The sequence below is a fragment of the Amblyomma maculatum genome, chromosome 2 (assembly GCF_055883805.1).
Source record: "Amblyomma maculatum isolate TAMU_Amacu chromosome 2, ASM5588380v1, whole genome shotgun sequence".
Classification (NCBI taxonomy): domain Eukaryota; kingdom Metazoa; phylum Arthropoda; class Arachnida; order Ixodida; family Ixodidae; genus Amblyomma; species Amblyomma maculatum.
Genome location: NC_139345.1, coordinates 160,111,681 through 160,134,169, shown reverse-complemented (window position 1 = coordinate 160,134,169; position 22,489 = coordinate 160,111,681). Strand labels below are relative to the sequence as shown.

The following is a 22,489-nucleotide window of genomic DNA, read 5'->3' as shown; positions in this document are numbered from 1 at the left end:
TAAGAGGAGAATGGCGAGAGCCTACCCTTCCTCTCCTATCATTTACCTCTCATCGTTTGCCTCTTATTGCCGTTTGTTGCAGTGCAACATATAAATAAAATTGGTTTACAGGAAAGGAAAGGCGCAGTATCTGTCACACTTCCTCTGGGAAGTGTACGGAAGTGTGTCTGGATGGTACACCATCACTCCTGTCGCGTCAATGTCCTTGGCATGCGTTAAAGTGTGGGATTGCAGATGGCAGGAACGCTAGGCAAGAACACATCTCGTGAAATACGACAGATCTTGGGCACAGATCTTGCACACGGGATTTTATTCCATAAGCCTAGACATGCTTTCGCCTTAAAAAGAGAGATAGAGTCACTACGAATGCAAAATTGGTAGAATTGGTCAAGGAGATAGATGCTTTATGTGCTGGGGCAAGGCTGCCATCCAAAGGGATCACGTATATGTGTAGTCAGCAGATCGTTTTTGAACCATCCAGGATGATGCGTGCCCATTGAACTAACAGCATGCGGCCCCTGTCTGGGGTGGCCTGCTGCCGGACACAGGCGTTCTATACTGGTGGCTTTGCAGTGAGAGCAGGCCCGTCTCACCATGCCCATCTCCATCCTCAAGCAAAAAAGCAACTGCTGGGTGGGTTCCATGTCTACTCGTGGCGATGTACTCCTGGCCCACAAGACAGCAGCTCTGACCAGATATTTTAAACTCATCGTGCCACTCTCCAGTGGCTTTTCGTCAGTTATCCAACAAAAGAGGAGAGGACAGGACAACAGGCACACTGTGAAATGAAGCGAGTGAGCCAGCATGCTTCTTGCAAATGGGAAAAGATGTTTCCTGTATGCTATCAACTGCCCGAAGGCAATGCATTGATAATGAGCAATTTTACTTGAGCTTATTAAAGAAAGTCTCTACTCTACATGTTCACTGTTGTAGCATTGCGTTGAGTTCAATTTAAATTTTGCTTTACACAACAACTTACTTCATTTGAACGTTATTGCTCTTATGAGTGCGGGTACAGCTGGGGGGTTAAATCAAAGAGCAATCGCAGTGGTTCTTTTCTGTACCTGCGAGTCTTCGCACTGTCTTCGTTGTTTTTTTGAAATCTTGTGATGAAAAATCTTGCCCCAGTCATAACTACTGCCTGGCCCGATGTGTGTAGACTAAGCCTCATTTAAGACCTTAAAAGCTTCCCTGTAGTGAAATCATGCTCTGTACAGAATCTATGGCCGCATGCACCCAAAGCGTTATATTGCATGCGGATGAGTGTCTAAAAAATCAGTGTTTATGCATTCAAACACTGGCAAAATAGAACTTATTGTATGGATTGGAAAGGCAGCACGATCCAAAGCATTCATTTTAAGGAAACTGCCAATGTAGTGGTTAACTACGACTCACATAAATCAAACATTATACTGGATGACGCCACACACAAATTTATACATCATAACCTGTATGTGTTACCGTGAATTCAGTGTGGTTAGTTGATGGTAGGCATGAAGAAGCAGATAAAGGGGTACACGAAAAAGAGACCTATACGGCAAATCTGTTTTCTAGCAACCACATGGTATTCGCAGTAATATTCTAATGCAAGAAACCCACAGAAGCAGTCCTTGTGACTATTCGAGTCAAATTTAAAACCTCTGTGTGGAGTCTATAATTTCGGCAAAATTTTAAAAAAGTGCTCTTTGCAACCGCTCGCAAATGATTAGGGCGACATCTCCCAACACACTCCCTTCCCGATGACGTCATCGGGGCTTTCTGGATGCACCTGCTCATTGGATTCTCCAAAGTCAAGAAGACGAGACTGGGTGCGGTAAGGCGTCGTCGCGATTTGTTTTATTTTTTCTTGCTCACTGGCATGCACTGACTTCAAAAAAGGGAGGAGGAGTGTCATTTTTAATTCTTCGGTGTTACTGAAGATAGCTTAAAAATTCTTGCATTATAGAGAGGACTGATGGAATACCTATTGCTGATGCGCATTTTTTAGTTTTAGTTAATTGCTTTTCATGGCTTTCTTAACATGAAGCAACACACATATAAAGGTTGCGTGTAACCCTGCCCTTCCAATGGGTCACTGTGAGGGACCCATTAGAAAGCCGCTCGCACCCTCAGGCACTTGGGACAATATTTTCAGCCCGCTAAGGTGTCTATATCCTGCCATTGCCATTCGTTCATGCAGCAGTCAGTTAGGCCTATCCAAAGATGGGATTTTGCATGCCATGCAACACCGCAGGAAATGAATTTCTGCATAAGCTCAATGGTGTACTTCACAGAACCGGCTTGCTTCTTCACAGCATTTTTTCGCATATCAGTACATACACGCATGCCACAATTACTTTACACGTGTCGAAGTGTCATACTCTCATGCTGTCTTGTGACATTTTTTTTTTATATTTAGGACCCTCATGCACTCATCACCGTCTCATTCTTAAAGACCGTGTCATGTACGGTATTATGCCTGCCTCCTCGAATCCATGCAGCGTGTGGTGCAAGCAGTGGCAACAAAGCTGCACAGTGAGTCGTCTATTCACACTTACAAGTCACAGAAGCTGTGAGACATTTTTGGTCGAAAATCAACAGACACCCATCGGCACATTGAATGAACAGCGACAGTCAGAGGCCAGTCGCACACTGCTAGATTTTCTTGATTATTCACATTACTTCTGTGGTATTGCTATTCACGAAGATAAACAAAACGCTGTCGGAAGTACTTGGGCTGTATTCTCAGAAAATGTGCTCCTCATCTGATTAATATGTGGTTGGTGGATGTATTATTGTGTGGCACAGCAAATTTTTGTTGCCACACCTCTTGGTGTGATCACCGGTCCCAGCTTTTGTATTGGTGCTTTCACAATAGTTCAGATGAGAGCCTTGCCAATCCCAGCTTTTGTATTGGTGCTTTCACAATAGTTCAGATGAGATCCTTGCCAATGCCTTCTTCAGCTGCTTCAGCAAATTCTTACGATATTGCTTTGCATCTCTGCTCCCTGTTAGCACATTGCCAGGCTGCAACAAAGGGCCCTTTAGTCATGTCTGAGGCTTGCCTGTTTCTACTGCATTGTAACTGACATAGCTGGAGGTGTGGCAAGGTGATGGCTCTGAAAAAAAGCTCCTGTGGTTGATTTTGTGTTGTACCCCTACAGACAAAAGTAAATGGAGCATGCAATTTGCTTCTAAAATTTTTCACGCGTTGCACAATTAAAACTGGCAGACTTGGTATGTGCAAACTAGCAGTAGATGCCAGTGCCCTTTTACTTGGGCAAATATTATTTTCTTATCTCCAGTGCAGAAAGCATGATTTTAATTTGAATGGAAAAACGTGATAATTTGTAGTCTTGTGAATGGCTGCCAGATTTCAAATTTCAAGTCAGAAATAATGACAATACTTGCATGAAAAAAGTTACAGATGAAGAGTTGGGTTAGCAAGAAGAACGGTAACACTGTTCTGTATGGCATGGATTTTACACTCCATACAAAGCTATTGAGGCAACACGCACACTATAGTGTCCAGAAGTAATGACTGCACAAACTGAAGCTAACCACCAGGATAAACAACCTGTACTCTATGGCAGAGTCTCCACTGAAATGCACAACAGCCAATGTTAGTATAACTGGCTGCCTGCAGTCTTGAAAACGAGAAGTCAGATCGCAGTAAGCAACAGCTGGCTTTGGAAAAACCCAGCACCTTTCAGCTGTTCTAGCATCCCGTTTCGCAAGAGTCTTGTGGAACTCTCCTCTTCCTGCTATTGCGGCTGCTTGAAGCGTGACCATTTTTGTCTCTGCCCCTCGCTCTTGCCACACCTAATGGCTGCACTTTGGTGATCCGAGCACGCCTCCTCAACACTCTGGCATAGGCTGCCTCCATAGCGAGGTACATTGCTATTATTTGAGGCTCTGTGCGCACTTTTTTCATTTCTGCCAGTAGCCTCTGAAGGGCAGCCAGGTAGGATGGGTTGTCCCCAGCCACGGACAGGTGACGCCACTGCTCCTGGTGTATCTGCCTTAGCACCTCAGCAGAATCCTGCAAAAGAGAACGCCAGAGTGTGAACCATGCTGCAAAGCATTAAAGCACCAAACATGATGACCTGCACACTGTTGCCATGTGTCATGCACATTTTTCTTTACATTTCGATCATTTCCTCTCTTTTATTTACAGCAGCCCTTGCTTAAAATCAGCATATGATTTGGACATTTCTGTAAGGAAGTGCTAACTTGGAACGTGAATCATACTGTGGGCAGACTGGAGCATTATCTCGCAAGTTTGCCTTTATTTTCATGTATTAAGCAACAATGCCCTAGCCAAAAATGTAGCACTGACAACTCCTCATACAATTTTAGTACAGAAGGAATTTCAGGCATTACATGTACCTAGTAAAAGAACTTCCGTAAATAAAAATGGATGCTGTAGATAAAGAAGAAAAAAGCAGAAGTTTCAATGCTTAGCTGCATTTTTACTAGGCAAACAGAACAGAGCAAAGCGTTGAATTCTTATTTCAGCCAACAGTTTCAGCTTATGGACTCACTGAATATTTTTGTACATCTGCAAGGTACACCTGGCCAATTCCTTAACAGTACCACGTGACCGTCTACTTCCCAGCACGGCTGAGCCAGAATATGTCGGAGATGGCAAGGCAAGCGAAAGCCACGAGCTTCATCTGCTTGTCGTGTCAAGCTCAGGAGCAGACACAGACAAGCCAGTCGACTGATGAGGGGCATACAACCCCCTCTTTATTTCCGGAGCTCTTCCTTATATACTGCCACTAGTTTTTATCTGCTGGATATAGTGTGGAAAATATTTATAAACAACACACATTTGCACTAAGGTCCTTAGCATAGACAATGACTATATGCATTGGTTACTTTCAGCAAAAATAATTGTTGAGGACATTAAATATCGGCACAATAATCATTTTAAAAAGAAACTTCCTTGAGACAGTACCTGCAAATGGAATCGGGGACAACTGTAGTGAATCGTACATTACAGAATTGCACCAATCAAAGCCACTAGTATACAGCAGATAGAACAAGTGCTCCCAGAACTTGGAAATGAAACGCGATTCAAGGGCTTGCTTCCGGCACAGCAGAACAGCCAAGCAGATGACACTAACTCGAGCGGCATGATTCTGCTCCCACACTCATAACCTCTGCAGATTTCTGCTTTGCCTCTCTTCGGCGCTGCTGCACTGGGCAGTCGACGGTTGCGTGGTACTGCTAAACAATTGGCTGGGCGTACAGTGCTTTTATCAATAAAACTTTTAATACTGGTAAGAAAAAAAACAAAAACTGCACATCTGCACTCCCACAAGTTTCTTCATTAAAACTATACAAGCCCCATTTTGGGCCAATATGGCCAAAAGCTGTGTTTTAGTGGAATCGGTGCAATACAAAGTGAGGTTTGGGTACTGCATGGCTAGTTGATTAGTTTTTGCCAGTTGCACATTTTGGAACACGTAAAACCTGGTAATTCCAAGTAAGGATGCTTTAATGTTGCTCTTCATGAGAACATTTCAGGTATGACTTGTATTGCACAGTTCCCATAAGAATAAAAAATGGTCCATTTAGCAAATTCAAATTCCTCGGTCACAGCTGCAAATGTAGCCCTATAACGAACAAAAAATGCAAATGTGGCCTGCACCTCATGATGTTGGTGGTTGGGGGTCTGATCTCCCAAGTCAGGCTCAACATCCTCTTGGTTGGGGGTCTGATCTTCCATGTTGGGCTCTGGCTCAACATCTTTTAAGTGGTTGACTTGTGGCAAGGGCTCCAGTGTTACCACACTGCCCTCACCTATGCTAGTGCTGCTGCATGGCTGCTGTGGCGGGGCTTCTTGCAAGTTTGGGAAGAACTCCTGGCACTTAACGTCCCCTAAGGCAATCCCTGCCAGCAGAAGCCTGTCTTGGGCAGTCAGCGTGGGGGCGTCTGGAAATCCACCACCATACGTTTCATGCACAATTACTTGATGTTTACAGAATGCCCCCTTCTGGCCAGCTTGGCAAGTGCAGGAGCCTATGGTCTGCCACACTTCATGCATCTCGCCATCTTGGTCTTCACTGGGCACCTGGAAGACACTGCCACCAAGGGTATGGATGGCCTGGGAAGCTTCGGTGTGCATTCTCTGGAGCAAGCTGTCGTAAAGAAAGCTGCAAGCTGGGACACGGTTGTACGCATGCTCCACCAGCCTCTTGCGAAAGTGCTCTTCCCAGACCGTTGTCACGAGATCTACAAGGGCAACTGCGTCGTACACTTCGCACCAATGGAGCACCACATCTTTGAGGACACGAACTGAAGCCTCTGCAAGAATAATCTCATTGAGTCCTCTTGTCGCAATGCCAGAACGAAACAACAGCACCCATTCTGTCTTTTGCTCAAGGAGCACACTAACCCGTGCTGCATACTCCTTGTGAGGCGGTTGCTGCAGTTCTGACAAGGCAGCAGTCAGGTCATCAGCGGATGATGCATACATGATCTGCAGAGGATAATATGGAAGCCATTTTACACAAAGACTATGTGTGCCTCTTTAACAGCACAATTTATACAACAAAATTTAGAAACAAGTAATACACATGATGACATCATTTCCCGTAAAATAACTACCGCTTAATGCACCACTTCAGACCGCCTTTGAGAGTATCGCTGCCTGGTAATCGCCCAGGGATGTGTTCTGCTTCTAACAGCAAAACAATAAGAATTTTCCTGCTGCCAGTCCCTGTGTGTGTCCCAAGTATTCTATTACCAAGCTATCTGAACTTCACCTCAGCACTTAAATACAGTGCATACTAACAATAGCCTTCCCCAGAAACATCACATTAGGTACATATGTTCAAATTAACTGCAAGTTTAGATATTTGAAATGTATCTTTTTGCTGCACTGTCATTAACTTTTGAAAAAACAGTAATTACTGACCAAACCAGCCTTGAGCATGCTTATTCTGTGTAGCTCTTGAGCCAGACACATAGTTTGGCTCAATTCATTTCAATTTGTGTTAATTAGTAGCATCATACCATAAGCATTGCTAATATATAACATCCTTCCTCTCGCTGTTTACTCTCTTCCACTCAGAGTCGCATAACAGGCTACAATAAACCTTCCCAAGATCTCAACACATTTTGGTATAAAATTGTCAATTTTATATACCGAAAGAAGTCAGTAATAGAGTCGAACGATGAGCTAGTTGGTCACACATCTCTTGGAAGAAGGCAGCAGAGCAGGTAACACCAACACAAAGCACAAGATGCATACACACGCACACAAGGACTACGCTGCAGCAGCGTAGTCCTTGTGTGCGTGTGTGTGCCTCTTGTGCTTTGTGTTGGTGTTACCTGCTCTGCTGCCTTCTTCCAAGAGAAAGAAGTCAGATTAAGAGACACATTGAAGTCCTAGCAGCAAATATGCCTACTACAGTGGCAGGCGGCAGGCTTCTACATGTTTAGTACATTTTTGCAACTGTTCACTTCACAACCTTGTCTTTAAAGTTCAAAGCCACAAGGATACAGCATTTTAGTGCTCATGCACTTTTGAGGAAGCTGGCGTTGGTTGTTTTTGTTTCTCTGGCAACAATGGCACCGTGCTTGTTGCAGAGTTAGTAGCTCAGTCCAGGGAATCTAGAACTGGAGAAAGGGGGCGGCTACCCCAAACACTTCTGTAGAGGAGTAGCAGTCTTCCCAGTCTCCAACTGCTCGCACCAGATCAGACTTTGACAAACGCTCCAATTAAAGGATGCTATTAACCTACAAGCTTCCAGCTACAACTTCTCCGCTGCTGACTTGTGCTGTGCTGTATAAAAACAGCCAGCCATTAGTTCCAACAATAAATTTACAAAAAAGCATACCTTGCTTTATTTTGTTTACAATTGCCTACTCCATCAAAACACTAATATCTGCAAATACAAAATAGTTTTGAACAAACAGACATGTGAAGTGTAAAGAGAGCAACCTATATTTTGCTGAAAACTAATTCTCTTTCTTATCGCTGTCAATGTCTGCATTTTATTATTTTCCATCTTCGAAAGGAGCACCCTTACCACCACAGATGTCACTCTCAACAACACTGTAGAACATATGTACTTGCTCCGCTATCAAACCGTGATTTCTCTGTGACTCCATGATTTGCACTAGACAGGAATGCAGACTTTTTTCCATTTCGGGGGGAAAAAAAAAATAATAAAACACTTCAAACACCGACAAGTAGGTCCATCCAGTGGAAATCATAGCAAGCAAAAACAAGTACAGTAACTAAAATTGTGCCGCCATCTATGAAACACTGTTAAAAACAATCATTCTCTAAGCTGGCCGCAGAAACCGATTAGTTAAAGTAAGGAACACTGGGGCAGTCTAGTGGCTTCAAGTCATTTCAAGGCATTTAATTTCGGTAATATATACCATTCATGTCCCAAAAGAGGTCACTTATTGGCTGATTACTGTTCAAGAGCATGATGAATACAATTAAGACAAACTATGTGCACATAATCCTGCTGATCATGCTTCATAAGCACAATTTTGCATTTAGCTGTACATTTCAATTTTGGTTGCATATACAGTACATCTTTGAACAATACAAAACATTAAATATAAACAAAATTATTTTTATTGATTTTATATTTAAATAAATAAAAACAATGCAAGTCTTGCCCCCCACTCGAAAATTGTTCCCAAGTTCCTGGCGCAGCCTGTATTTTTTTCTCTGCACAATAAGTTGCATATTTTAAATCCTCTCACGTTTAAAAGACGACACTATACACAGATTTTGTTATAGATTGCCTTGTGTAAAAGAACACATGCTGCTGCTTGAGGGGTCTTGAAATCTCAGAAGCACTCTGCGCTACCCTGTTAACTCGGGAGACTATTGATTCGACGGCATCCAAACTGCCCGTGTAGCTGCAGTTAAATGGCCTTTGAGTCTATAGACAACTACCCATTTAAGGGCTTTTGAAATGACCAGCATGTGGCAGCTCACTGCTTATAATCAGAACATAAGAGCACAATTAGGAAATTCAGTTAAGGAAATGTTCTGTACTAGCAAGAGCAAACAGCATCCCATCAAGGTCCTTCTTGCTGTCAAGAAAGTTTGCATAAAATGATATAGAGGACTGAAAACCTTTGCAGGGTCCATATTCCGAGCCTGCATTGTTATCGAAAGTGTCACCATCTCTCTGACCTCGAGTCGTAAGATTAGGGGAAACATCGTAACCGGATGTCAGTTTGGTTGCCACCACTTCTGGTTTCAGCATTTCCACCAATCTGACTGCTCGAGGTCAGGGAGATGGCGACACTTCTGATAACGACGGAAACTCGGAATACAGACCCTGGTGCGCCACTTTGAGTTCAACATCCTGCACCCTGTCCTCTGGTAACATAAACTTGCATGCATACAACTGTACAAACAAATCATATGTATGCAGTATGAAAATGCTGCCATTTAGGCCTCGATGCGGGCTGGATGCATTCAGCAGGCTACATTTGTCCTCAAATGCAACATTCTCACAATGAGAAAGCAGCAAAAACTGTTTAATGCATTATTTGTTCGCAAAAGCAATAAAAAAAAAAAAAAATCCACGAGAACATTTTTGTATATTTACAAACCTAAATGATCAGAGTTTCAATTATGAGTCTAATGCACTTACTTCAGCTGCAAAACTGTACACTAAACGTTTGAAATGAGTTATCAAAGTGCCAGTTCAGTTGGAGGAAGGCTAGCTACTTTGAAAGAAGATATGACTCCGGAAGCCTAAACAAAACCTACTTAAAAATATTGCAATGTTAAATCAGGGTGCTAAGCTACTGCTTCAACCAATGGAAAAACAGCAATGTGCCCTTGCAAACTCCAATGATACAGCCACATGATGTTGCCCCAGCATTCAAGCGGCACTGCTCTGTAAATTTCTATTGGGCACATTTACTAGAAATAGTATGTGTTATTTGCATCACTTATTCACTATAAGGATCTGAACATATGTGCATTCATTTCATAGCATCACCAGCACTTACAGACTCCCACGCAGGGTTAAACCAGTCACCACTTAAACCGATGACCAGTGTACAGAATTCGACATCTGAAAGCCATGACAGCTCCTGGGGTGCATTCGTAGATGCAAAAAAGGTGCAACCTTAAACTGAGAGCTTAAAGAATAACAGGATTAATTTGAAGTCACCTTATGAAATGCTGTCATCAACGTTCGTCTGCAACCTTTGTTAATGTCGGACGATTCTTGAAGCCACAGCCACTCCGCCAGAGCCACATGAAAATGGTTGAGGAACTGAGTTGCCGCAGGCCATGTCGCTTTCAAAGCGGCTTTCTCCGCTGCCAAGTTTTCGGTGATAAATGCTTGAGGTGTCTGCAGAATATAAGCAGAAATATATATTTTGTTTCTTGGAAGCTGTAAATCAGACTCCATTACTTGTTAAAATTATTGAAAAGTTTGCATGGCATTTTGGATGCTGAAGGTTCTAGGGCAACGAAGGCGCAAAGAACAATGGACAGAGAACCTGTTTAAGAATTGTGCTAGACAGTCCAGGTGTCTCCTCCCATGGTTTTAATGAGCTTATTATGTGGTAGTCACACATTCAGACATGAAAAGTAAAATGCGTGACCCATCAAGCCGCTCTACGTCACATGTTTCACACAAATTTTGGATGGCGAAGCCTTTATGCTAGCATGTCAAAAAATATGGCGTTATTTCACCGTGCCAGCAACAAGCAGATAGGATGCAGTTTGGAGTCCATGTCTAATGCTTGTGGTACCATTTCCTGTGACTAAAAGGGGCATATAGCTATTAATTGTGTATTATGATGCACGACCATGCACAATTAACAGTGCTTTGAATAATACTACGAAATGGCAAGCTTTCAACAGTGCCATGAATGGAGACAAAGATACAAGCATTTCTGGCAACCTTGCTAATTGCCCGTCACATTATTTCAAACGTTTTAGCCATGAGTCAACAAGCCAAAATTATGCCATTAGTAATAGTAATGAGCAAATATTAACTTTTATTTGTTTAAGCCAATATACCAAAGGTCAAAACTATAATGCCCACAGAGTCTTGCCATAGCCCTAAGGCTTCAGCATTTGGTCTGGAAGAATGCCACATGTTCCATTTTTTCTCCCTCTAAAAACAACTCTACGAAGTCCAGTCATCCTTGCCATGATAAGGGCCTAGAAACTTTGAATACAACAGAGAGAAAAGAAAGTGAACTTAAAATGAAGAGAACACAACTGCACGCTGTTTGCCGTGATTACTTAAGGGCTTTCAAGTATTCGCTCTGATGTCTGCTACTAAAATTTACTTCTCCCTTACTTTCGCTTGATTTCTTCTGTTCCTTTTTACAGGGGTGGACGCAGGCTCGAGCATTTTGGAGTAGCTCAGGGAGCAGTAATAATGCCGTTTTGAAGAAGCTTTGGAGCAATAAAACGAGTTTTGGAGCATGTTAATTATTTTTTGGATCATGTTTTTAGGATTGAACACTTTCAATAATCACAATTTTCTATTCCTGACATACAAAAAATTCATTTTGATTCCTTTTCAGCAAAATGCTCCACTGACTACACATGCATCTCTTACAAGACAGGACAAACAGCCAAAATATGTATAGCTGATGTAAAACATAACCCCAGCTGACATGAGCGACAATTCAGAACAAACCAGCAGCAAATGGAATGCTTGCTTCCACATTTCGTAACTGGACATAAAGTTTAACTCAAAGCTTGCGACTATTTTAATGTGACAGATTCAAAAGGGAAGCTTACCAATTTGATGCACTCAAGCACCACCACTGACTTGGAGTTCACATCAATGAGCAGCATACTTTTGCTATAATGTGAATATCCTTTTTTTGTCCTATGCCTGTGCTGATAAAGCTTTGGGCCCTGGTCAGTATAGTGCCTTCAGGGAGGAGAGGCAGCACTGAAGGGGTAGCCTTTTTCCTCTTTCACATTGTTTACTTCATTGTCTCCTGTCAGTGCATGGCTCCTAACATTATTGCTTGACCTACACTGGGGCTTCCTTAATTTCAACATGTTGGCGACAGGCCCTGTGTGGGTAACCAACACTCTTGAGGACATTTCTAGTGATTCTTTGTGACATCACCCCACAATGCATCAAGTATGTCTTTGTAGGCCTGACACACTTTTTATTGACAAAAATGGTTGGTTGGTTTGTGGGGTTTAACGTCCCAAAGCACTCAGGCTATGAGAGATGCCGTAGTAGAGGACTCCGGAAATTTCGACCACCTAGGGTTCTTTAACGTGCGCTGACGTCGCACAGCACATGGACGCCTTGCTTTTCGCCTCCACTGACAAAGAGACTTTATGGTGAGGTACCTAGCTGCCTGCTTTCACAGCAAAAACATCTGAAACAACTCGCGTAGTTCTTTGCTGCTGGACAAGTTCTCAATGGCGGTATCTGCTTCACTCACTGCTCTCATTTTCTGCACCAGTAGTGATTTGAAAGGCTGGGAGAAGGTGCAACATCATGTGCACAGAACATTTTTTCGCAATTCCCTCCAATGCTTGCATCTCATTTTACATTCACTTCCAAACATCAAATTGGGTCGGATTACATTTTTTGTAGGCGATACCATAATGGCCCACTATGTGATAAAAACCTGTGCTCGGCAAAATTTGATGGCAAAACATCAAGGAAGAGAGGTGTCTGGAGCAGTTTTGGAGCAATATTGTGTTTTGGAGCAGGGAATCCAGTTTGGAGCAGAATGGAGCAAATTTAGCAGCACTTCCACTCCTGTTTTTAGCCCTTAACCACACTACTTCTCCTCTTTTTACCTGTTGTTGGTCAATAAGAGTCAAAAGGTTTGGAACACAGCCCACAGAGCGAAAAATGTTTTGAGACCCTGCTTTACATGCTACTTCATAAAATGCAGTGGTACATTGACAACCTTTAATTTGTTTTCAGCGTTCAGTGTAATTTTTATTCGACGAAACTAGGCATATAGACAAAAGACAAAACAAAAATTTAAAATGATAAAGCGTTAGAGCACCTCACCTCCCCAAAATCAGCATCAGGCCACCGACCAGAAATTGCGTCAATAAAAGGGCAAACACAGTGTGTGATATGCACCTTTTTTCTTCTGCCTACTACCGAGCACACATTTTGTTTGCTTATAAATAATGCAGATATTATTTCCTACTTACATCCGTGTCACAAAAGGGGGCTGGGTAGTTCTGCTTGAGAAAATTGAAAGCAAATTCGTAGCTCTCCATGGACTGAGAGTTATGCAGCAGCACGGCAAGAGGCAATGCACCGACTGGAGTAGCTGCAAGGAGTACTGTTACAGCATGCTGAGACCCGTCACATGAGGCTGTTGAATCCACAAATATGGCCTTCCTTGCAATGGCCAGCTCTTGCACTCTTTTCATGGTCTGCGTGACCATAAGTATAGCCCAGTATTTGCCATCTTCTGACATTGTGGTCCTCACATCGGCCCCTGAAAAAGGTTACGGGGGGCATATGGTTGGATTACTGCACAAACTCCAATGTAAGCTGCTTTAACCTGTTCATAACTAAAATGTTATGAGCTTACTTTGGTTTGCACTGTGCTTGGCAAAGTGGCAAACAAGATTGCCCCTAGGTAGACCAATGTAGAGATGTAAGGGCAATAGATTTTTGTGCTACAGATATTGCAAGCTACAGACTGTAGAGTGAATACTGTCCTGGAAAATTGCAGGAAAGTGTCAGCTGATGCCCCGAAAGAACAGAAAGGTGAGAACACTGTAAACGTTACCTGTGCTAATTCTGGGACGTGCAATTACATGTAATGATGAGTTGCAACTAAAAATGCAAAAATAAACATAATCATGCACACTTGTTCATGCATGTGAAGAGGGCTAAAAAGCATTTTTCTGTTTAGGAAGAGCAAGAAGTGCTACAATAGGGGCCAAATTGTTCTGCACATTACTGTACAATACACCAACAAAAGAAATATGCAGAAACATGAACAACAGAGCGCAAGCTGACAACTGCTTACTATACATGTGCAGTTTGATTTTTATAGAACTTTTGCACATGCTTTGTCCGGCTTCAGTCAAGCAAGTAAGGCCACACAACTCTCCGTTCTTGATAAGTTCAATCGGATTCTGTTAGAAAAATGATCTGTTTATCTTTTTGATCTCTCTTGCAAGCCTCTCATTCCCATGTCCCAATATGCTAGTAGCACTAACACCGAACGGACCACACTAGTGCAGAGTGCAATATGTAGCCAGGTTCCCAAGGTGTGTCGTCAGCTTTGTAATTCCTAGAATGTTCACTCTTTTATTAATGCACCATACTGATTCCACACAAGATTTGAATGTTTTCCAATTACGTGTGTGTCGCGTTCAACATACTGCTTTCGTGGGCGATGTTGCACTATGGCATTTTTTCTCGGTTTTCATCTGTGCTTACCTTTGTACACATTGTCATCCATTCTTTAGGTGCTGTGAACACTACTGGGGTATTGCATTTGCTGTCAATCTTTCTTAGCGCGTGGGTTACTTTATGAATACACAGTAAACGAATCGGGCGCTTCTTTTCTGGTTCTATGTTTTTTATAGTTTTATCTCATGAGACCGATTTCAATGGATTTTTTTGTAACTGAAGCAAATTTGTATAAAAATGAAACTTTACACGTGTAAACAGACATTTGTGAGTTTCTGCTCCATGTGTAGTGTGTTTCCTTGTCTTTTCACAGTGTATTGTGAAGTAGCATGCCTCAAGCTTGTGCTTGAAAGAAGGCAAGCTACACTATGAAGATAAATTGAAACCTACCCTTCTCAAGATAAGATGCTGCCTTTTCTTCCACCTTGGTTATTGAATCTGTTGAGGCATTCAATTGCTGCTCACGCCTCTTACGCCACATCTGGAACCAATTGTACACAGTGTATGACTTTGGATTCGAGGCACCACTGGCTAGTTTTTCAGCTCCGTCGTCCTGAGAGTTGAGCTTCTGTCGGTGCACTGCAATGGCCTCTGCTGGGCTGAGGCCATCATTAAAATAGCTTAGGAACAGTGCCCGGGTGTCCGGGGTGCTTGGCAAGAGACGCAGTTCATCGGCATCACCCACTACATGGTTATGATCTTCTCGTAGCTGTATTATTGCAGGAAGTGGCACAGTTCTCCGCAGGAAAGGGTCTCGGAGTTTCGTATCCCTCGTGATCTTCTTAATCTTGATGTCCACATAGGCTGGGCAGTTTGTGGACATACGGGCGGCTGTTTTGTTGCGGCTGCTTCGTTTGCACTTCCATTTTTTGTGAAACACCACCCTATCAAAACGGAAATGGAAGTCACCTGAAGCATGGGAATAATTCAATTGATTTTACAGTTTTTGTGGAGTTTGCAATAAACTCATTCGCTAGCCTGATGAGACTACTGAGGATTTCAGTGTCATGCATTCCGTACAGTGGCTGTCTAGAGTACTCAAATAGTGTACACTGGGCTGTACAGATGCAACTGCCACTAACGCTTTGGCACTGCATGCATCTCATCGTTCGCCGTCACACTGGTGTGACTGCTTTTATATTTCAGTGTGCTAGCAATAGATGGGTCACTATATTGAGAAAGCTATCTATTGTGTGAATGACGTTCGCATATCCATCTGCAGCTGCAATGACAGTGTGCCAATGATGGTGAAGCTCTTTTGGTGACTAGCTGGCATGGTTGGTTGATCTACAAATTGTGACCCAGCCTTCCACTCTACTGCTTCACTTGACAACCTTGAGAGAGGCGCTCCATTTCTGACACAACAGCCAAGTTGAAAGAGGAAGGCACATCAGTTTTGCTGCAGCTGCACCCATTGTGTTTTAGCAATGGAACTCTAATTTAGACTGCTACTGTAATCAACAATATTGCAATCACCTCCATTTTATAGCTAGCAACACTTAGAGATGTGATAATAATAGAATGTAAAACCTGTATATAGGTTTATTTTTTGAAAATAAGTATGATTGAAGGCATGTCCTGAAATCCAATTACTTTAACGATCATAAAACTAATCATGGTGTTTAAACCTCAAAGTTCAGATGAAAGTGAAGTGCTAGAACAGCAATGTTGTGAAGGTGCCTGGACTTCCGGTATTGTGGATAGGCCATAAAGAACTGTCCTTGAACATTTACACTATACTTGTGCCTGCATTTAAATAAGATTGGATGAGGTTTAAGCTGCTTGAAATGCTATATACATGTGAAAGCACTTTATAGCAGCACGGCCACTAAGATTAATGACAAAAGTTAAGCAAAGTGATTGTGCAAGTGCAACTAAATTGCATTTCATTTAACAAAGTAACGCCTGTGGTTACCCCTGTGCTTCCCCATTCACATTGCTACTGACTTAACTAATATCGTGTCTCATATTATATCACATACTTGTCGGCATAGATTTGTAACCTACTACATTATGCGAAAGACTGCCTGACACATGGGCATTAAGTCCCAGCTGCTTTAGCCAAGCCATATGAAGGTACCTGCGCACTATTGCGGTAGCTTGTCTGAGTTGGGATCAACGGGTCGCAGGTCCTATTCCCACTATTCCTATTCTCCTATTCTGCGCACTATTGCGGTATCCTGTCTGAGTTGAGATCAACGGATCGCAGGCTGACCCTTTCATCTCAATCAAGGTGACAAGTTTGGAGCTCCCCATGTCACGTGGATTCACACAACCAGCCGACCGATCGGTGCCCGCGGCTACGTCACCTGACAGTAACCATTACCTTGAAGAGCCATGTTTGTGATTTTTCGCTCACAACGCTGACGCCGGCTTAAGTCACGTTAAATCTTAGCCCGCGCTTCTGGGTGCACCGAATTTGACGCTCTGCATTTACTTTTGTCACCATTATTCTAACCTATTATTACTGTTCTTAAGGCAAAGTTTCTTGCGGCATGTAAATATTTTTTAACAGCGCGCGCGCCGACAAGCTGTTCGGCAGCCCTCTTCTTCGCCGGCGATTGCAGGCGACCACAGCAACGGACAGGCAAAGCAGGCCACCGTGTAGTAAGCGCATACTCGAATATAGCAAGGGGCTAATTGCGCTCTTATAATTCAAACTTGTCGTTTAGCTTCATTTGCCTAGGCGTACGGGTTTCTTGCGATCAATACCTTCTAGGATTGTTAACTTCCCAGTCGACGATCCACGACGTTTTCGTCGCTTGACCGTAGCTGGCAATCCACTCATACGCGTCACCGTCCGTACTGAAAGCAGCACGATATCGTTTCATGTTGTCGCCGCAGTTTTCAGGGTCCAATTCAAATATGAAAGGCTGGGATGCCGTCATAGCGTTCAAGCGAGGCTCAACCGTTGGCTCTCGGGAAGACATCTACGGAATATGAAGCCGAAGATCCACCGTGCCGCAGGAACGAAAAACTCCTCCAGCAGAAGTGTCCAAAGTTAAGCACCGTACGCGAACTCGGAGCGCCTGTGAACACGAGCATAACCGCGCAACCCGCGTAACTGACTGAATCTCTTGGCTCTTGGCACCTGCGGTACACGTGCAAGAAACTCTATGGAACAAAAGGGCCATTTGTTTAACCTACACCAGCTACACCAGTGTAGGAAATCTTCTATACCTACAATAGATTTTTGCTGCACAGGTGCAGCTGGTGTAGGTTATACAAATGGCCCTAAACATATTTTAATGACGTATGCTTGGCGCGGATTTTGAATTTGTTTTACATAGATCGCAAGACAATAAAGTTGTCTTGAACTTGAGGTGACGGTAACAACTTTATTGCCGCAAGAAGGAAAGGAATTAGTTGGGCTGGTTAGGGCTAGGGCAGTGCCTCCTTGAGTTAGGGGCAACGTTAAGGCCGTTTCACATGATGCGATTCTCGCCGCAGCAGAGTGCGATTTCAGCCGCACAGCGACAGAAGGGCCCGCCACTTCCGTCGCAGAGCGGCTGCGGCAGACTTCCAACATGTTGGTCGCACGCCGCTCTTGTCGCAGCGATCGTTGCGAACGAGACAGCCGCCAGCCTATGGAATTCAGCCTGATGTGACTGTTGTACGTAGTTGCGTACAAAACTAAAAAGTTAAAAATGTATATTTTGCACAAAGTGTTTTATATTTTGATAAAAAATATAAATTAAATACTACATTTAATCTTACGCGTGTTCTACCTGTATTGTTCGTAAAATATGATGGTGCCGCCGCTCGTGCCGCATCGACAGAAATCGCTGGTTCCGCAAGCATGTGAAAGGGCAGTTGCGATTTGCGCCGCAACGACACTGCGACTGGGCCGAAATTTTTCGTGCGCGTCGCACCATGTGAAACGGCCTTTACTAGAACAAACCTAAGGAACAAACTCACAGCTCCCATACCGGATGGATAGATACAGGGTGTTGCACAATTAGACCCGCGCTGTAGAATGCTTCTCCCAGCTAAACCGCGGAATCCTTGCAGTTCAGATTTCGCACAGAAATCGCATTTTGTCGCTAGTATTTTTTAATACTAAATTTGTTTGTGGTACTTGCCTGATTCGATCAGAAGAAGTAAAATATTCCCATCGCCTGCGGCGGCGGCGACGCCAGACGAACCGCTGCCCCAGTGATGGGACTGGTGGCGCCACCTCATGCTGCTAACAACAACTCTGTAGCAGGAAAAGAGGGGGCGAGCGTTTCTGGCAGAAGGTTTGAGTTGTTGTAAGCAGCATGAGGTGGCGCCACCAGTCCCATCACTGGGGCAGCGGTTCGTCTGGCGTCGCCGCCGCCGCAGGCGATGGGAATATTTTACTTCTTCTGATCGAATCAGGCAAGTACCACAAACAAATTTAGTATTAAAAAATACTAGCGACAAAATGCGATTTCTGTGCGAAATCTGAACTGCAAGGATTCCGCGGTTTAGCTGGGAGAAGCATTCTACAGCGCGGGTCTAATTGTGCAACACCCTGTAGAAGCGTCCCCTTTGAAACAGGGTGGTAGCAGTAGCTATCATGCTCATTTTTCTCCCTGTAGCTTAATTATTGTAAAAACGTTGATTATTGTTTTAGATGGCAGTGGCTATTTCAACTTAAAGAAGCAGTGACGTAAATGACGTCATTGTATGAAAAAAGGTTGTTCTTTAGCATGGGTTTGTACATAATAATAATAATAAGAGAAGAACTACCATGTAAAATAAAATAATATCCTTAACGTTAGCTTCCTGTAGAACAGAAACGCAACTTTATTTGTGCATGCGTGCCCATCCCACCGCCGCTAGGTGGTTAGGCAATTGACCTTGGTTATGCAGCTAGGCCCGCAGGCCCACAGCCCCACGGACATGGAGGAGAAAAGCTTTCTTCCTCCATGCCCACGGGTCACACTCGGCGACAGGCTGCCTGTGCCGGCACTTCTGGCTCGGGGGCAGCAGCGCATATGCGCCGTGGAATTGGCGTAGTCGTATAGTGTTGGAGTGGTTTTGGCGAGCCGAAATAAAAGAGGAGATCGAGCAGTAGGGACAGGAAAGATATTAGAGGTGTAGTAAAAATAATAAATTTAAGCAGTCGGTATTTGGTCCGTACGTGATTGTCTTAGCAGTCTGCAGAGCTCGTCACTACAGGCGGGCGTGTGTACTGTATGGCTGCATATTATAGTGCACACAATAAGTTCGGGTGCGCGGGCAGAAAGAAGACCCGCCGCCACGGTGTTACCACGGTCTACACAAAGGCTTTGAGCCCTTGAGTTCACGTACGACACACTTTAATCTCAGTCCACATGTCCTTCCTTCTTGAACGTAATTACGCGTACAGCAACGTGCGGTTTTCGTTTTTTTTTATGAATGAGGGGAACGCTGGGGGCCCTACCACTTTGCTTTGATAAGCTACAAGTTAATAAATAAATAATAAATTGGTTCACAGGAAGGGAAAGGCGCAGTAACTGTCACACTTGCTCTGTGGACACCCGAACCGCGCCGTAAGGGAAGGGAGGAAGGTGGGAATGAAAGTGGAAAGAGAGAAAGGGGAGCCGTAGTGGAGGGCTGCGGAGTAATTTCGACCACCTGGGGATCTTTAACGTGCGCTGACATCGCACAGCACACGACGCCTCTTCGTTTCGCCTCCATCGAAACGCAGCCGCCGCGGTCGGGTTCGAACCCGGGAACTCCGGCACAGTGGTCGGGCGTCTTACCACTGCACCACCCCGGCGGGGCTAAGCTACAAGTTCCCATCACACGTTCGTGCATTTTAACGCGCGTGGACCAGGCAAAGTTGTGGACACGCAAGCGCTTATAATTGTGCATTCTTTTCTCCGCGGCAAGTTTAATCCAACACTAGTTATCATCGGTTAGAATTTAACAATCTATGCTGCAAATTAAAGATCAAGAAATTAAGTCACCACAAGCGAAACATGCTTTGTAAGGCATATATAGTTCCGTTTTTGCTCGTTCGGTCGCTCGATCGCGTTACATTGGTTATGGAACTGCACCGAAAGCCGCAACAAAGTTCACATCCCTCTTAAACGAGCTTAATTGTAGTAGACAGAATCGGTGTGAGGCATGTGCGCTGACAGCCGCTGAACACAGCGTCACGGAGTGCTGCTTTGGACGTCAATACGAACATTTCGTTATGAAAATTTATCTGTTGGTTTCCATCAGGAATTTGTTTGCTGCTGGTTGAATTGTCTCAATAAGGAAGGAAGCTTTCTGGTTTCGGTAGCTATAGGGAGCACCAGCTGGTTCTGTGCTGTGGCTGCCGGAATCTGGCATTGTATGGTCCCGACATTGGTAGGAATCTGCTGACTTGTGGCTGTGAACTGCGATCTACTGGTTCCAGCCGAGGACTTTTTCGCTGCATATGCTTAGGTGAGCGTTTGCAATTTGTGTGATGGTCTTCAATTAAGCAACAAAATATTTCACAAACGTGTTTATAATTCTGCCAAACACTATAACGTATACATAACTATATAGTACCAAAAACTTAATGAGAAAAATTTGCCCATTAGCTATGCGCGCGTTATATAGCTATGGGGTACCCTTGGCGAGGGAGCTTATATATACAGCTAGTCGAGCCCACTTACACAGGCTGGCAGTTACAACGAACATTCGTTTATTACGAAGACGTATTTTGGAGGTAGAACCGTCAGAATAAATGCACTGCTTCTCAGATATATACTACACGCGAATTGATTAGAAAGATAGCGCGCCGTAAAGGAGGTCTACGGAAATTTCGACCACCTGGGGTTCTTTAAAGGCCCACTGTCCACCCTCCGGTCGAAAATATTTTCTTCTCCGGTGAAAAGAGTAACTAATAACGCAGTTACAGCCACCGCAATTACCCGATTCTATCCTGCCTCTCTCGCCCCGCCGGGGTGGTGCAGTGGTAAGACGCCCGACTACTGTTCCGGAGTTCCCGGGATCGAATCCCGGCCTCGGCGGCTGCGTTTCGATGGAGGCGAAACGAAGTGGCGTCCGTGTGCTGTGCGATGTCAGCGCACGTTAAAGATCCCCAGGTGGTCGAAATTACTCCGTAGCCCTCCACTACGGCCCCCCCTTCTCTCTATCCACTTTCACTCCCACCTTCATCCCTTCCCTTACGGCGCGGTTCAGGTGTCCACAGAGCAAGTGTGACAGATACTGCGCCTTTCCCTTCCTGTGAACCAATAATAATAATAATAATAATCCTGCCTCTCTCCTTCCGTTCCCTCGCAAAGATTTTTCACTCTCCTGCCCGAGGTCGTCTAGCCTCCGCAATACAAGTTTCCCTTCCTCCTCCGCGTTTGGCGGGAGGTGGGGCTTGGCTCTCCGCGAGCGCGAAAAAAAAAAAAAACGGTCGAGGGAGCGCGCGCCGCTGGATTCAGTCTGGCCGTGGCGAGGGAAAAGCGCGCTGCGAGCGGTAGACACCCATCCTTCTCCCGTCAGTCAGCGAGACGGACCAATGGACGTCGTTCCCGGTACGTACGTCATTATCGGGACCCGTCGGGCCAGCGCAGGAAGCGGTGAAGCTGGCTTCTCAAAGGAGAGCATGAGGGAGCTTTGAATTGTATTTTCGATGCTTTGCGGCGCGCGTGTCGCTGTAGAATTTTGCACAGACTATCTCCTGTACCTGATCGAAACACTGGGCTCCTTTTCTTAAAAGGGCCTTCCCTGGACAGTGGCCCTTTAACGTGTACTGACAATGAGCAGTACAACAGGGTACATTAGGGCGCTTTCATTTCGCCTCCATTGAAAAGCGACCGCCGCGGCTGGAATTCGATCCCGCATCCTTGATGCACAGTAGTCTAGCGCCCTATATATATCGATTTTTGCATGGTTAGGGCGCTCGACTGCATACAGGCAATCGCGTGAACACGATTGCATGCCTACATATATGTGCCCTATAGCTGTTATGGCGAACAACAATGTTCCCCGAGGCCAGTGCCGCTGTGATGAGATGAGCTATAGTATCCTCGATCACATATAATTTGGGAATGTCCGCACTATAGCTCCCCCGGTGGAGTGCAAAAAATAGATGGTGGAGAAACCTATATTGCTGCGTAGCTCAGAACGACGGGAACACAAGTAACGGACTATATCGACAAGGGACGTATGTAATACGTGAGGTC

The 22,489-nt window shown here is 44.4% G+C and overlaps 1 protein-coding gene and 1 non-coding gene across 2 annotated transcripts; one reads left to right on the top strand and one right to left on the bottom strand.

Moving 5' to 3' along the window:
- Nucleotides 1–209: 209 nt before the first annotated feature.
- Nucleotides 210–17,539, bottom strand: LOC146200298 (uncharacterized). Its single transcript, XM_084595466.1, has 6 exons — nt 17,079–17,539; nt 14,757–15,250; nt 13,145–13,437; nt 10,149–10,331; nt 5,636–6,466; nt 210–4,021 (listed from the first exon to the last, which is right to left on the bottom strand). Exons 1-6 carry the CDS (start codon nt 17,294–17,296, stop codon nt 3,698–3,700), a joined length of 2,343 nt encoding a protein of 780 aa, XP_084451592.1. The 5' UTR covers nt 17,297–17,539; the 3' UTR covers nt 210–3,697.
- Nucleotides 17,540–21,250: 3,711 nt separating this feature from the next.
- Nucleotides 21,251–21,322, top strand: TRNAS-ACU (transfer RNA serine (anticodon ACU)). Its single transcript has one exon. It is a non-coding gene; the product is annotated as a tRNA-Ser (tRNA).
- Nucleotides 21,323–22,489: the final 1,167 nt, after the last annotated feature.